Source organism: Panthera onca, chromosome B1 (assembly GCF_046562875.1).
Source record: "Panthera onca isolate mPanOnc1 chromosome B1, mPanOnc1 haplotype 2, whole genome shotgun sequence".
Taxonomy (NCBI): Eukaryota; Metazoa; Chordata; class Mammalia; order Carnivora; family Felidae; genus Panthera; species Panthera onca.
Window position 1 is genome coordinate 91,582,300 of NC_138342.1, and position 16,077 is coordinate 91,598,376.

The following is a 16,077-nucleotide window of genomic DNA, read 5'->3' on the forward strand; positions in this document are numbered from 1 at the left end:
TCCCAGGGTCATGGGACCAAGCCCTGCGTATTGGCTCCTTGCTGAGCATGGAGCCTGCCTAAGATTCCCTCCCTCCCTCCCTCCCTCCCTCCACCTCCTCCCCCTCCCCCTCCCTTGTCCCCCTGCCCCTGCCTCTCTCCCTCCCTCCCTCTCTCTCTCTCTCTCTCTCTCAAAAACCAAAATTTAAAAAAATAGAGGAAATAGGACAATCATGTTTCTGGAATTTAATCTTAGCATTAAGGCACAAAAGGAATAAAGATACTGGGAGAGGCACTAAAGAAATGTGGTTAGTTGGTACACATTTTTCTGCCTTCTGTTCTGTTAGAGTTTCTTTATGACTCTAATGTCATATGAAACACTTTTTAAATCATTATTTTCTGACTCTTGTGCTTTAGACAGATTGCTTTTGGGGGTCATAATATATAATGTGTTTCTACATTTTAATGAGACGAAAACCAAGTTCAAAGAAAGGATCTGGTTCTTAGAGGAAGTTTTAGGCACAGAAAAAAAAATTGTAGTGGTATTCCACAGTGACAAAGGAAAAGGTTCTTTGACCAAATCTAGCCTCCTGCCCATTTCTGCAAATAAACTTTATTGGAATAGAGCCACAATCATTCCTTTATGTATTATCTATGACAATTTTGCACCACAGTGGTAGAGTTGAATAGTTGCCAAAGAGATACGCATCTCTTAAAGTTTTTAAATGTTTACTACCTGACTCTCTACAGAAAAAGTTTGCTGACCCTTGACATAGAGAATGGACAGTATTCTTTTCCCATTTTATTTAGGAGGTTATTTTGGAAGTTAAGAGATTGTCCTTGGAATAAAAGTGAAAATTAATATTTATTATACTAGATTTTTAAAAATAACTTCATTCTATTCTGTGACCCCAGTCCTTTTTATACTCTAGTTCCAGTGCAAGGATCACAGGAGTTTGAATGAAGGGGACAGAGGCAGACTAAAAAGTAACTTGGGTGGCTCAGGTTGGGCATCCGACTTGATTTCAGCTCAGGTCATGATCTCACAGTTTGTGGGGTCCCTGTGTCAAGCTCTGCATCAGGCTCTGCACTGACGGTACGGAGCCTGCTTGAGATTCTGTCTCTCTCTCCGTCTCTGCCCCTCTCCACATGCACACACATGCTCTCTCTCAAAAATAAATAAACATTTTAAATAAAAAATAAAAAAGTAACTTGGATTATTAAATCATGGGGGAAATGAGCATCACAAAGCCAAAGCTTTAGACTTTATACTGTTAGAAATCATTCATTCCTACCTTTAATTTTTTAAAACTTTTTATTGAACTATATATTACATTTATGTACAGGTATATAAATCAACATCATACAGTTTGATACATTTCAACAAATTGAACACACGTAACCAACAGCCAGAGTCCTTTCTCATGCCTTTTCTAGTCACTAACCCTCGAACTAGAGTTGGCAACTGTCTTGACTTCTAATACTACACATTAGTTTTGCCTCCTTTTGTTCTTAATATGAGTAGTATCATAACTGTGTATACTCTTGCTGTGAGTCTTTGGCTCAACATTTTGCTTTCTGTGTGCTTGTTCTCCTTGTGCATTCTCATTGTTCTTGTTGTACAGCACTCTGTTTTGTGAATATACTTGTTTATGTATTTGTTCTATTGTTGATGGGCATCAGGGTAAATTTCCAGTTTGGGGCTATCATGAATAGTGCTGTTGTGAATATTTCCATTCATGTCTTTTACACAAATGTATGTATCTAGGATTGAAATTGCTGGGTCATGGAGTACCCAAACGTTCAACAGTTAATGCCAAACAGTTTTCCAAAGCAGATGTTCCAATATATACTTCCCATTAGCAGTTTATGAGAGTTCCAGTTACTGCACATTCTTGTGAACACTTGGAATTTTGACTTTTTTGTAGTAGTTACCTTCCTTTCATTATTTAAGTGAAGAAATTGAGACTCAGATAAGCAAAATCATCTAAGACCAGGCTTAGTCCTGAGAATACAAGTCTTTGCAGTTCAGAATTAAGCATTTTTTTTTCTCTCTTTAACTGGTAGGGACTTGTGCAGAAAACCAAAGTCAGATTTGATATATGAATCTAAGGAAGAATACAAGGCAGCAATTTAATTTTGTTTAATGTGAATTTAAAATAGGTTTTCGGACCCAGTGTTTCTGGGCCAATGAACAGTAATGATTTAAATGCACAGTTAGGACGTACATTTAAATTCTTACCTATCTGCTAAAAAAAGATTATACATTTTAATCTAAGATTAACATTATCAAGCTAATTTTAAAAGAAGCCATTTATTTTTAAAGTCCTATTTAGGGGGCGCCTGGGTGGCTCAGTCGGTTAAGCGTCCGACTTTGGCTCAAGTTATGATCTCACAGTTTGTGAGTTCAAGCCCTGCGTCGGGCTCTGTGCGGTCAATTCAGAGCCTGGAGCTTGCTTCGGATTCTGTATCTCCCTCTCTCTGCCCCTCCCCCCTCACTCTCTTTCAAAAAGATGAATAAACGGTAAAAAAAAAAAAAAAAAATTAAAGTCCTACTTAGGATAAGAATATCTTTTTTTTTTTTTTTTTTTAGCATTTATTTATTTTTGAGACAAAGAGAGAGCATGAACAGGGGAGGGTCAGAGAAAGAGGGAGACACAGAATCTGAAACAGGCTCCAGGCTCTGAGCTGTCAGCAGAGCCTGACGCGGGGCTCGAACCTACGGACCGCGAGATCATGACCTGAGCCGAAGTCGGACACTTAACCCACTGAGCCACCCAGGCGCCCCAGGATAAGAATATCTTACTTTAGCTTTAAGCAACCCTTTATAATGAAATTGAAATGCCATTAAATGTTGTACTTAGTATTAGCCAGTGGTAGGGTTCTAAATTTTTAAGGGTTTTTTTTTTTGTATTTATTAATTTGAGATGACCCTTATTAAGAAATGGGAAACCTCAGTAGTTGGCCTTTGAGGAAGAAAAAAAAATTAAAATTTGTTTTTCAGCCTTGAAATATGTTTGAAAATGAAAATAAGAATTAGATAAGTATTTTAATGAATATATGAAAAACCAGATGTAATGTTATATAGTGCTTTTTTTTTTAGTCAAAAGCTTTTTTTATTTTATTTTTTTTCTGTTTTAATCACAAGTGCACTCCTTAATCCCCATCACCTATTTCATGCATCCCCCTCACCCTCATCCCCTCTAATAACCATCAGTTTGTTCTCTATAGTTAAGAATCTGTTTTTTGGTTTGCCTTTCTCTCTTATTTTTCCCCCTTTGCTCATTTGTTTTGTTTCTTAAATTCCACATATGAGTGAAGTCATATGGTATTTGTCTTTCTCTGAATGACTTATTTCACTTAGCATCCATGGACACTTGGACTGTTTCCATATCTTGGCTAATGGAAATAATGTATTTAGCACTTTTTTTTTTAACCTCCCCCCTGAAAAAAAAAGACATGATCAAGTGTAGAAAAGTGCAGATAAGCACAAAGAGGAAAATAAATACCAAACAATATTCCCACTATCAAGATGTAAACAGCAACACTTGGAGTCTGTCCTTCCAAGTTTCTTGCTATGCATTTTGGGGGAAAAGCTAGTAAAGAAACTGGACATCTAATGGCTTTTTTAAACAAACAAAAGAAGTTGATAAGGAGGGATATTGTTTTAGAAACTTTTTGTTCTTTTCATAGCAAAAGACAAAACCTTTCTATATATCCTTCCTCTAGTAGCTGCATAGTGTTTTATAATCAACCAATTTGCTATTGTTGGGCATAATTGTTAAAGTCAACTTTTATATGTGCACACACCTTAATGCATCTGTCTCGTTTTCTTAGATGAAATTTCTTCAGGTGGAATTACTGAATCAAAGCACCTAATTTTATAAGACTTTAAAATTTCCACTTATGCATTCAATAAAAACTTACTGAGTTCATACTGTGTGACAGCACTACTTTAGGCACTGAGGATACAAGAGGAGCTAAGTAAACAAAACAAAGTTCTTGCTGTCAGAAATTTGTTGGGAGGGGTAGGTGCACTGGGACAGTAAATAAGTAAATCAATAAATTAATGAGATAATTTCAAATAGTCACAAGTGCTGTGAAGTAAGACAAGTTGAAGAAATTGCTAGGGTTGGGGATATAGGATAGATAGTCAGGAAATCCCTCACTGTAGAAATTCTGTTTGAAATACCATTTTAATGACAAAAACCAGGCATGGAAAAATCTGGGGGTAGAGCATTTCAGGCTGAGGAAGCATACATGCAAAGACTCAAGGCAGGAGCAACTGTGATGTGTCTCAAGAATAAAGTCTCAGTATGGCTGGAACTCAGCAATAGGAATAAGATCAGAGAGCTAGGGAAGGACTATCATCGGAAGCTTGGATTTTATCCCAAGTACAGAGGGGAGACAGTGGAGATTTTTTGTAATGAAGTGATATCCGATTTACGTTATTTAGAGAATCATTTTGGCTACTGTGTGAAGAACAGATTATGGATGGAAGTATTTGAAAAGACAAAAATGGAAACAGAGACAAATGGAAGCTTTGCCACAATCACAGAAATGTAGGACTATGCTTTGTTCTAAGGTGGTATCAGTAGAGGTAATGAATAGTGGATGGATAAAAGTTGACTTATTGATGAACTGATTATGATAAGTGAAAGAAAGGAAGACAGCAAGGATAACTTAGGTTTTTGGCAGAGCAACTGGGTATAGGGTAGTGCTTTTACTTTGATGATGAAGAGAGACAGCAGGTCTAGGAGTGAGAATCGAGTTGGCCATGTTAAGTTAAAATGCCTGATAGACATTTAAGTGTAGATATCCAGTAAGCAGTAAAAGTGTATATGACTGCCCATTCTTCTGTATTACAAAGTCCACCAAGAATTATTTTTTATAAGCAAAGATTTTTTTATAACTATTAGTCATTTATGTTTCTTTACTGAAATTCCAGTTCATATTATTTCACCATTATTTAGGTCTTCTGGTTTGTGAAAGCTATCTATAATAAGTATAATAACCTTTTGTCTAATACACATTGTAATTTTTCCTTCTAGCTCGACATTTGTATTTAATTTTAGTGGGGTTTTTTTGACATTGAAGGAATGTCTAAATTTTAAATAGTCCTGTTGTGATTTTTGTTTTAACTTTTGTTTGTGTCCTTTAGAAGATCTTTTCAGCCTTCAGGTTAGGAAATATTCCAGCTATAAATTGTATTAGTTCTTTGGTTGTTTCAATTTTGCATCTTTAATCTATTTAAGGTTTTATTTTGGCTCATACTGTAAACAATAAATCTCATCCCCCTCCCCACCTCTATAAATAGTTAGCTCTGAGTTCACTATCATGTATTAAATAATCTATCTTTTTTCCACTGGCAAAAAATTGTGTAGTTTGAGCATTAAAATAAATAATAACTGTAATTCAGTCACTTGGAGTTGATAGAAAGCCATGCATTCATAATAATACTAAATATAACAAAGGTAACAGAAAAAATCAGCAAAGCAAAACAGCATTGTACATTTTTATGGCATCAACTCATTATTCCAAAAATTGATCATTGAAAAACCTTGCAAACGTAAGCATGTATGTATTCATTATGCCTTTCTGTATTCACAGAAACCAGATTTTTAATGTTGAAAAACATTGTTGCTGAAAATTTTGTTATGAGGTTTAACTGTACTAATACTGTAACTGTACTAACTGTTAGTTACAGTAACTGTAACTAGTAATTAGTACAGTAACTGTACTAATACTAATACTGTTTTTTCAGTATTTTGTTTTGAGGTTTTTTTCAAGAATGCTTTAAATTGAGCTACCCTTTTAAATCATTCTGTTACCAAGCCAGGCTTAATATTTTTTAATGTTTATTTTGAGAGAGAGAGAGAGAGAGAAGCAGGAACAGGGGAGGGGCAGAGAAAGGGGAAGAGAGAAGCAGGAACAGGGGAGGGGAAGAGAAAGGGAGAGAGAGAATCCTAAGCAGCTTCCACGATGTCAGCACAGAACCTGACACAGGGCTCAAACTCATGAACCCATGAGATCATGACCTGGGCGAAAATCAGGAGTGAGACACTTAACCAACTGAGCCACCCAGGCACACTGCCTCCCCTTTGTTTATGTTTATTAAATTCTTATATTTTCTCATTTACTCTGAATGTTAAAATCCTGTAATAGAATACATTGTATTCAATTTGATTTTATTGTTGTTTTGTTTGTTTTGTTTTGAATTGTGTTTTTAGCAGTATCCTGGTATGAACCAGCTATCCTCCAGTCTGGGAGGACTGAGTCTTCAAAGTTCTCCACAACCAGAAAGTCTGAGACCTGTAAACCTCACCCAGGAGAGGAATATTTTACCCATGACTCCTGTTTGGGCTCCTGTACCTAACTTGAATTTAGACCTCAAAAAATTAAACTGTAGCCCAGAGTAAGTATTTATTTTTATGATCTTTAGTAAGTAATACACTTTGTCAGAAATGTTGTTTGAGTTTCAAAACTAGTAAAAGTGATAGGATATTAATTCCTTGACTGGAAGTTTTGTTAATCCAGACTTTTGTATTTTAGTTTGTATAGAAGTTCTAGGTCCTGTTCAGTTTAGGTAAAATTCAGTTAGGTCCTGTTCATGCCTCCATCTCTGTCTCCAGTCCTATTCTCTGTCACCTAATGTGAGGGAATTTTTTTTCTATTTGAGTGAAGCGTTTCAGGAACCCAGATTTAACTATATTTTTCTTAAATTTCTTTTTCCTTACTTTTCACCAGGAGTAACTTCTGATGTCTCTTAAAATAAGGTGGAATCTTTAAAAATGTATACCCTTCAATCTTTGCTTGAAAAGGATGCAGACTTCACATATATGATCCCAAGAACAGGTTTAGGTAAATGGTTTATCTCTGAGTTTTCCTTGCCTACTCAGCATAGAATGCAAAGACCATTATCCCCAGGCTTAAGATTTCCTTTTTTGAGTTTTCCTCACCTCATGGAGAAGTTTCACTGACAGTTTGCATCTGGTGGCCACCAAGCCCTGGTGTATCCTCTGGGTAGGTGAGCTCTGTCACTCACATTACAGTACCTTCAAAACTACGAGTTCTGTTCTTGTTTGCTTTCAGTACTTCTTCCTCCTAAGAATAGGATATTTATCTAGGATAAAACCTAGATGCTTTTTAGAAAACATCTTTCTGCTCCTAAAATCTCTCCTTCATAAACTCTGATTCACAGAAAAATGTTGTCTTCTTCCTTGCATTAGAATTAGTGTTCTTTTTTACAGCCAGCATTTTCCTTTATTAAGGCAGTGATGTTCTACCTTTTTTAAAAAACCGTAAGCTTCTCTTTTTTTCAACCAAAATTTTGTAGAGAATTCCAATACAGGAAACAGAAAATAGAGCCGCTCCGAAGATTCCCCCTCTTCTCCTACCCACTGCCACCAATCCCCCATCGGTGCCTAAGGCAGCATCAAGATCACTGTCATAAAAATGTATAATCACTGATTCTAGGATAAAAACAGCTGCCTATTCCTGTGAATATAAGTTGCTATCAGGTCGTAAGTATGTGGATTTTGGCCTTGTATTATAGAAGATTAGGCATCCCCTAAGTAGGTGAATGTGGTCTATGTATATGTATGAAGAGATTCCACAGGTTCAGGGGATGGTGTGTGTGTTTTCTGTGAAAATCTCTGTTATCAAAATAGCAATGCAGAGTAATTAGGAGTGTAGACTTTAGAGCTGGACAGACACAGGTTCTTACCATGGTTCCACTGATAAATAGCTGTAAGGCTCTGCACATTTTTTTTTAATACTCATTTTTGAGAGGGGGCAAATGGGGGAGGGGCAAAGAGAGAGGGGGACAGAGGATCTGAAGTGGGCTCTGCACTGACAGCAGCGAGCCCGACGCGGGGCTCAAATTCACGAACCGTGAGATCATGACCTGAGCCAAAGTTGGATGCTTAACCGACTGAGCCACTCAGGTGCCCCAAGACTGTGAAAATTTCTTAACTTCTCAAATTTTCAGTGTTGTCAGCTGTAAAACAGGAATAATAATTGTGCCTACATAAAACGATAAATCATTTATTCAATAAATATTTATCAAATGCCTTCTAAATTAAGGGCCAGGCACTGGTTTTAGGTGCTAGGAATGAAGCAGTAAGCAGAGTTCCTAATCATATGCAACCTTTATGCTATTAGGGAAGACATACTATGAACAGTCAAAAAATCGTAAGTTAACCTTCATAAGTTAGGGATCATGCGTGTAACGTAATGTCAGAATATTACTATGAGGTAGAGAGTAGTAAGGGTAGAGGTTGGCTGTTTTTAATTGAGGAGTCGGGATAGGTTTTTCTCAAGGAGTTAACATTTGAGCAGAGATCTGAATGAAGTATGAGAACAAACCAAGTGTGCCAAGCTGCATGAACAGTAAACACAGAAGTCCTGAAGCAGGGACCACCTTAGTGCGTTCATGGAACACCACCAGCCTGAAGTCTGTGCGTATCTGGATATCTCTATATACTGTCAACTGCTCTTCTTAAAATTTCTTTTCTGGTGTCCCGTACTTCTTGCTTCTTATCTCTTTGATTGCTCCTTTATTGATTCTGTGTCTACTGACCTTGACTTCTAACTTAATGAGCTATAAGCACTTTTTCTAAGAGAGGAATAGTGCTAGGGTCACACAGGACAAAATGATCTCTGATCTCAAGGAGAAAAGACAGACAAAGCACACAACCCTAAGGCAAGGCAGAGTAATACATAGAAGCATAAACTGATCTCAAAGCACAGGAAGACGTCATTTCTTCTGACTTGTTAGCAGAAGGAAGGGTGGCTTCAGAAGAAGCGATAATTTTGAGGAGTCTCATAGTAAGAGAGTTTCAACAGGTGGAAAATGGGCAGGAAAGCAGAAACAGCATTACTAAAGATGCGGGGGTATACCTGTTCACTTGTGTTTTCTACTCCCTCCGATTCACGTTCTTGGTCATAATGTTTTTTCCCAAATGTGTTAAACGTTTCCACCATGAAAATGTTGAGTACTTGATTTAGGTCTTTTGACATATATTGCAAATATGCCTGCTTAGAGTAACACGGATCTTTCTAGTTCTAGTTCTAGAATATTCTCAGATAATTTTCATCTGTACCCTTGAATGTTAATTATCTACAGCTGTCTACTTCAGTATGTTTTTTTCTCTGATAGCTAATATAGTCCGTGTTGCCTCTGTTTTTTGCAGTTCATTTCGGTGTACTTTGACAAATATTCCACAGACCCAGGCTTTACTGAATAAAGCTAAGCTTCCTTTAGGATTGCTGTTACATCCTTTCAGAGACCTGACGGTAAAGTGACATATTTCAAAATATTTGTGGATACTGATGTATGTTTGTGTGCAGGGTGTTTGGATTGTATATTTTCTGGGAGATTGTTTTTCATCTTCTCTCATTTTTTAAGTTAGAAATAATCATTTTTGTCAAATTCAACTCAGCAGACATTGTTTTTTAAAGTCCCTGCTCTGTGACAGGCTCTAAGCACCGATAAATACAGAGATAACTAAGTCATTGACTTTGCTCCTAAGAAATTTATATGTAACGGGACAAAGATGTAAAAACAAATAAACGATGGTATAGGGTAACCAATACGTAACTAACCAAATTCTGTGAGGTACTTAGGCACTGAGTACAGGATGGGAAGTGATTTTCTCTAGGTGCAGTAGCAGAGGTTTTCTGTGACTGACGAGGTCTGAGCTGGATTTTGAAAGTCTAGTACTTTTGGAAATTGGAAAGACCATTGCAGATAACCTTTGGGAGCTCTATTAAACATAAAGGTTATACCAACAGTAATGTCCAGTTAGGGAGGAAAACTATATGATGTTCCTAACTGTAGTGAACAAATAACCTTTGTAATAATACGTCCAAATGCTTCAAGTCTATTGAATTAAAACATTACTTGTTTATGTTTCCACAGTCTGTTGGTTTAATGCTGAGCTTGCTGGATTTTTACATATATTTCTGCTATTTTATGCAAATATGTTGTCTTTAAACTAAAATTCTAAACTTCATAAAGTTTATCCAGATATATTTTATTTATACTTTGTAAGTTCTATTTCCCCCTCACATTTTTTTACTGCTGTGGTTTTCTATCCTTACTGCTGCTGAGTTTCTTTTGCCCTCATTTATCAAAAAAAAAAAGTGTTTATTAACTACCTATTGTGCCAGATGCTGAGGTTATAAAGGTCAGTAAGGTTTCTTATGGAACTAACTTTCATAATAGGATGTATAGAAAGGAACAGAGTGAATAGAAAATAAAACAATTATGATATGCAATAAATACCTTGAATTTACTCATTCAGTAAATACTGCATCATCACCTATAATACTATTTCAGCCATTATCTCTAAACCAAGATAGTTAATTTCCTACATACATAAGTGAGAATTTTTGTCTAAACACAGATGCCATATATGATATTTTCTGGAAGTGTATACACTAAATTGGCAACAGTGGTTTCCTCTGGGCTGTAGAATCCTGGGTAATTCTTTGTTTTCTCATTTTCAGTTAATTGTGCTTCCCGATTTTTTCATGAAGTGTTTTGTCATTACTTGTGTAATAAAAACTGTATATGTTAAAGAAATTAAATACAAAGATATAAATATTTATGTATAGATGGAAAAAAGCGAGAAGGAAATATACTAAAATGTTATCAGGGATTAATTCAATTAATTGAATAATATTTGGGGTTTTAGTGTTTTTTCATATTTTCTAAAGTTCTTAAATTAAATATAAAGTTCCCTTCCCAAGCCCTTTCTTCCCTTTTCCCTTTTTTTTAAAGGAGTCCAAAAGAGATTTATAAGTTTATTTTTGAATATTTTTCATGCTGACTTTTAAGTTTATGTATTTATTTTGAGGGGGGGGGGAGAAAGGGCAAGTGAGGGAGGGGCAGAGAGAGAGGGAGAGAGAATCCCAAGTAGGCTCCACAGTGTCAGCACAGAGCCCGATGTAGGGTTCAAACTCACAAACCATGAGATCATGACCTGAGCTAAAGTTGGACACTTAACCGAGTGAGCTACCCAGGTGCCCTTATAAGTTTATTTTTATATATCATAATTTATAATCTTTGCCCCCTCAACACTTTTAAAAAGATCACTAAAATTACCAGCATTTCAGTGGTCTCTTTTTTGATAAGTTTAACACCAAAATATTCTCATTCTCTTAAAAAATAACTCGTTCAAAACTAGGTAGAACTTCTGCCTTTGATTATCTAAAACTGTCACACACACACACACACATATTTTGTTCATGTATTTTTTGTTGTTGTTAATGTTTATTTTTGAGAGAGAGAGAGGGAGAGCACAAGCAGGGGAGGGCAGAAAGTGAGGGAGACAGAAGCAGGCTCCAGGCTCTGAGCTGTCTGCATGGAACCCAGTGCAGGGCTCGAACTCACAAACCATGAGATCATGACCTGAGCCGAAGTTGGACTCTTAACCAACTGAGCCACCCAGGTGCCTCTCGTGTATTTTTTTTTTTTAATTTTTTTTTAACATTTTATTTATTTTTGAGACAGGGAGAGACAGAGCATGAACAGGGGAGGGTCAGAGAGAGGGAGACACAGATCTGAAACAGGCTCCGGGCTCTGAGCTGTCAGCACAGAGCCCGACGCGGGGCTCGAACTCACAGGCCGTGAGATCATGACCTGAGCCGAAGTCGGCCACTTAACCGACTGAGCCACCCAGGCGCCCCTGTATTTTTTTTTTATTTTTTTAAAAAAATTTTTTTTAACGTTTATTTATTTTTGAGACAGAGAGAGACAGAGCATGAACGGGGGAGGGTCAGAGAGAGGGAGACACAGATCTGAAACAGGCTCCGGGCTCTGAGCTGTCAGCACAGAGCCCGACGCGGGGCTCGAACTCACAGGCCGTGAGATCATGACCTGAGCCGAAGTCGGCCACTTAACCGACTGAGCCACCCAGGCGCCCCTGTATTTTTTTTTTATTTTTTTAAAAAAATTTTTTTTAACGTTTATTTATTTTTGAGACAGAGAGAGACAGAGCATGAACGGGGGAGGGGCAGAGAGAGAGGGAGACACAGAATTGGAAACAGGCTCCAGGCTCTGAGCCATCTGCCCAGAGCCTGACGCGGGGCTCGAACTCACGGACCGCGAGATCGTGACTTGAGCCGAAGTCAGACACTTAACTGACTGAGCCACCCAGGCGCCCCCTGTATTTTTTTTTTAAAAAGCACATCGTGTTTGTGTTTTTGTGGCCTCGGTTCCCATCAGGACCGTGTGGCTGGCTGGTGAGCAGTGCCTGATGGTCTAGTACCAGGTGCTGTCGGGCAACAAAGACAAAGACATTTTTATGTGGTACATTTTTCTTTCTCACTGATATTTCTTGAGTCTACCTGATGAGCTCTGAGTTATTTTCTTGGCCAACCAGGCTTTTCTTATGAGCCGATAACTTTTATTACATTTGGTAATAAAATGTTTTGGTGTTATTTTACAGTTTGTGACGAAGGGGGAGAAAACTTGACAGCTGCTTGTGTTGCTCAGCACATCACTGGATTTTATTAAAAGGCATCAATTCCAAAACTCAGTTATGGTTTCTGTTGTGTATGTGGAGCAGAGCAGTATGCGTTCCGTTTTCCCCTGTGGTGATTTTTCTGCTACAGCGTCTTTATTTTACTTCCTAGCAATTACCAGTGATAACATCAAACACCATCGTGAGGTGCCGGTCGTGTCGAACATATATCAACCCTTTTGTATCCTTCATTGATCAACGTAGATGGAAATGCAATTTGTGCTATAGAGTTAATGATGGTGAGTTTCAGATTCTTAAAATAAGTGTGTTTAATATTATTTTTAACATTTTGACAATTTTGTCATTATCTGGTCTCTTTCCTCATTGCTTCAACAACTTTCAGGCCCCTTTTAATGGAGAAAATGTAGGCTAGGGACACTTCATCTTGGCTGGCCCGGGGATGATTGATAATAAGCAGAGTGACAGTGAGGCCAAGTAAAAAAATATTCACAGAACAAGCAGTGAAGGTTATGTAGACTAACTGTGCTTGATCCTGCCAAGTTAAGATTATCTTCGGTTTCCACATTACCAAATATAATTGGTCCATTTAAGCAAGCATACGTTTTTACCAGTATGTGTAGACACGTGCCTACCAGCGTGTCTGTCTGGTTTCCCTTTAATCATTTTTTAGGTCCTTGTAGTATAATTGCTTTCAAATTTGTGTTTCTGTCTGATTTCTTTTCATGTCATTTGATATAATAAATAGGACACAAGCCTGGGAAACAGGGTTGCCCGTGTCCTGGTTTCCTCACTTGATTTCACTATGTGTTTATTTTATCTTGATATTATTTTTTAAGGAGTGTTTTTACCACTAGATGTTCACAGAATTGTTGAAACTTGATACAGATATTGACGAAGGTGTTTATTTCTTGGTATGTACATGCGTGTTTAGTTACAAAACATACTACTAACTTTGTACTGGATTTCTGTTTGTTACCTAGTTCCTGAAGAATTTATGTATAACCCCCTAACTCGATCTTATGGAGAGCCTCATAAACGACCAGAAGTTCAGAATTCAACTGTGGAATTCATTGCTTCTTCAGATTACATGGTAACTACTCAGTGTAAAAATTAGCCATAGGATATAACTGTATTGGTCATTTATAATTTTCTGTGAGGTAAATTCTTGCAAAATTTTGTATTGTCCCCAGTATTAATTTTTTACAATAATACTGAAAGTTTGTACTTAATAGAAAACTTTTCATAAAGGTTACTTGATGTCCTAAAAGAATGCAGTTATGTCACTAAGAAACATTAGTAATGTTTTGTGATAAGCACTTACATTTATAATTTGTTGTCATTTTGATTTGATTACTGTCATGGAATGAATATAAATATCCTTTTGCCATTTAATATTTAAGACCTTCAAACAGAAAAACTCATGTTTTTGCCAAAAACTGCAGTTTTCCGGCTCCTAAAGATATCACCATCTTACTGGTTCACCCAGTACAGATATCAAGATAAATGGATATTGACCTCACTTTAATTTTTCTCTCTCCAGTTCATCACAAAATTCTACTTGTTCTTTAATTATACTAGTCCTTTAAGATCTCATTCTTCTTTTCTATTTACAAAAATGAATTCTTAGCCAAAGTTCTCCTCTTTATCATATCTATTCATTTTAAATGCATTTATAGGGGCGCCTGGGTGGCGCAGTCGGTTAAGCGTCCGACTTCAGCCAGGTCACGATCTCGCGGTCCGTGAGTTCGAGCCCCGCGTCAGGCTCTGGGCTGATGGCTCGGAGCCTGGAGCCTGTTTCCGATTCTGTGTCTCCCTCTCTCTCTGCCCATCCCCGTTCATGCTCTGTCTCTCTCTGTCCCAAAAATAAATAAAAATAAATAAATAAATAAAAATAAAAATTAAAAAAAAAATGCATTTATAATAACCTACATTTCTTCAGTATCCTCATTACTAATCTTTGTCGCCTGCAAAAATGTAAGGTGTTGCTAGTGGGGAAAGGTGAACAGGGACAGTTAATGTGTATCAAATTCCTGCTGTTCAACCCATCTCTCTCTTTATTTTTTGTGATTTTTATGGTCCTTTGTGTCCAGTTTAGTATCTCCCCACTTAACTACTATTTCCTTGTCTGTTTCCATATATTAACTTTTACTTTTGGGCACTTTCACTCTGAACTTCTTGCCTTCTTTACAACTTACATTCCCAACTCTGTTATGGCTCCTTAGGATCTCAATCTAATTGAAGTGGTGAAGCAAGAAGTTAATCTTTAATTTTTGCCATATGATCTTTGGTTGGCATATTAAGAAAAAAAAAAAAGATGTTATATATCCTTTTAACTTTCTATAGCGTAATTTTTCAAGCCTACTACAAAAAAGAAATAATAGTATAGTGAGCCATTATTTACCTATCACCAAGCTTCAACAGTTAGCAACATTTTGCTAAATACATTTCATCTAAACCCAGTCCACCCCAGTGTTCCCTCCCCTCACCCACCCTGGAGTTTACTAAATGCTGATCCCAGCATCATGTCATTTAACCTATAAATACTTCAGTATATATTTCTACCAGATAATGACTGAACATACTTAGAATACCATCACAAGCACTTTCTTTACACTTAGCACTTAATACTTGTGATTTAGCCACCACCAGGTGACCCAACAGCTAGTACTAATGGCTACTACTATCAGTTGTAAGATTCTAAAAACTAAATATAAAAAACAATGTTTTTTGGAGTAGGGAAGGGATATAGAGGTTCGCATTAAATAGTAAATAAGCTTAATTTTTCTTTGAAAGATAGCTCAGCACTCTATCAGGAAGACCTTTAGCTTATTTAACTATTACTGTGTAACAACTACCTTATTATGCTTAATCCATAACCAACTTTATAAGAAAAAAAGTTAAAGGAATGTCATTTTCTTTAGCACATTAGATGTTATAAAATATAGATCCTATGTGTGTATTTTTCTGTGTCATCAGTAAATAGCCAGTGGTAACAGTGGTATGAAAAGAATAAACTGTGCCTACTAAATAAATTACATTATTTTTATTCCTTTCAGCTTCGTCCTCCTCAACCTGCAGTTTACTTATTTGTTTTAGATGTATCTCATAATGCAGTGGAAGCTGGATATTTGACAATTTTGTGCCAGTCGTTGTTAGAAAATCTAGACAAGTAAGAAATGTTTTTACTCATAATGTGTTTGTGTGTGTACAAATATATATAAATGTGAAGTTTATTAGCAATTTATGGGGTTCGTTTTTATTACAGTTTGACTTCATTTATCTATCACTGCACAGTACTTCTTGTCCACCTCAGACCAAGGATCCTGCTACTTCAATTATTATGATTTATGACTTGGTGTCCAAATCATAAAATTGTAAATGTTTAATACTTGCTAAGGAATTTAGATCTCATCTAACTGTTCCTCTGACTTGACAGATCTGAACACTGACCAGGATATCAAGGATCCAGATGAGAGAAATCTAGCTGTAATTTTTGCCTGAGCAAGGAGTTTTTCATGAGTTTCAAATGTCCTAATGAGAAAATGAGCCAGATAAAAGGGAAGAAGGAATTGATTTTGTGCTGAATATTTCAGGAAGCCAGAAACTGA

At 36.8% G+C, this 16,077-nt stretch overlaps 1 protein-coding gene across 4 annotated transcripts in view; it reads left to right on the forward strand.

The window, feature by feature from the left end:
* Window positions 1–16,077, forward strand: part of SEC24B (SEC24 homolog B, COPII component) — a 100,283-nt gene that overhangs the window by 63,440 nt on the left and 20,766 nt on the right. For 2 of the 4 annotated variants that reach the window (XM_060654456.3, XM_060654459.3), the window contains 5 exons: window positions 6,209–6,393; window positions 9,173–9,275; window positions 12,621–12,747; window positions 13,450–13,559; window positions 15,526–15,638. In XM_060654456.3, coding sequence (XP_060510439.1) covers window positions 6,209–6,393; window positions 9,173–9,275; window positions 12,621–12,747; window positions 13,450–13,559; window positions 15,526–15,638 — 638 coding nt within the window. The remainder of the gene's footprint in view (window positions 1–6,208; window positions 6,394–9,172; window positions 9,276–12,620; window positions 12,748–13,449; window positions 13,560–15,525; window positions 15,639–16,077) is intronic. The other 2 variants (XM_060654457.3, XM_060654460.3) reach the window with 1 other exon arrangement.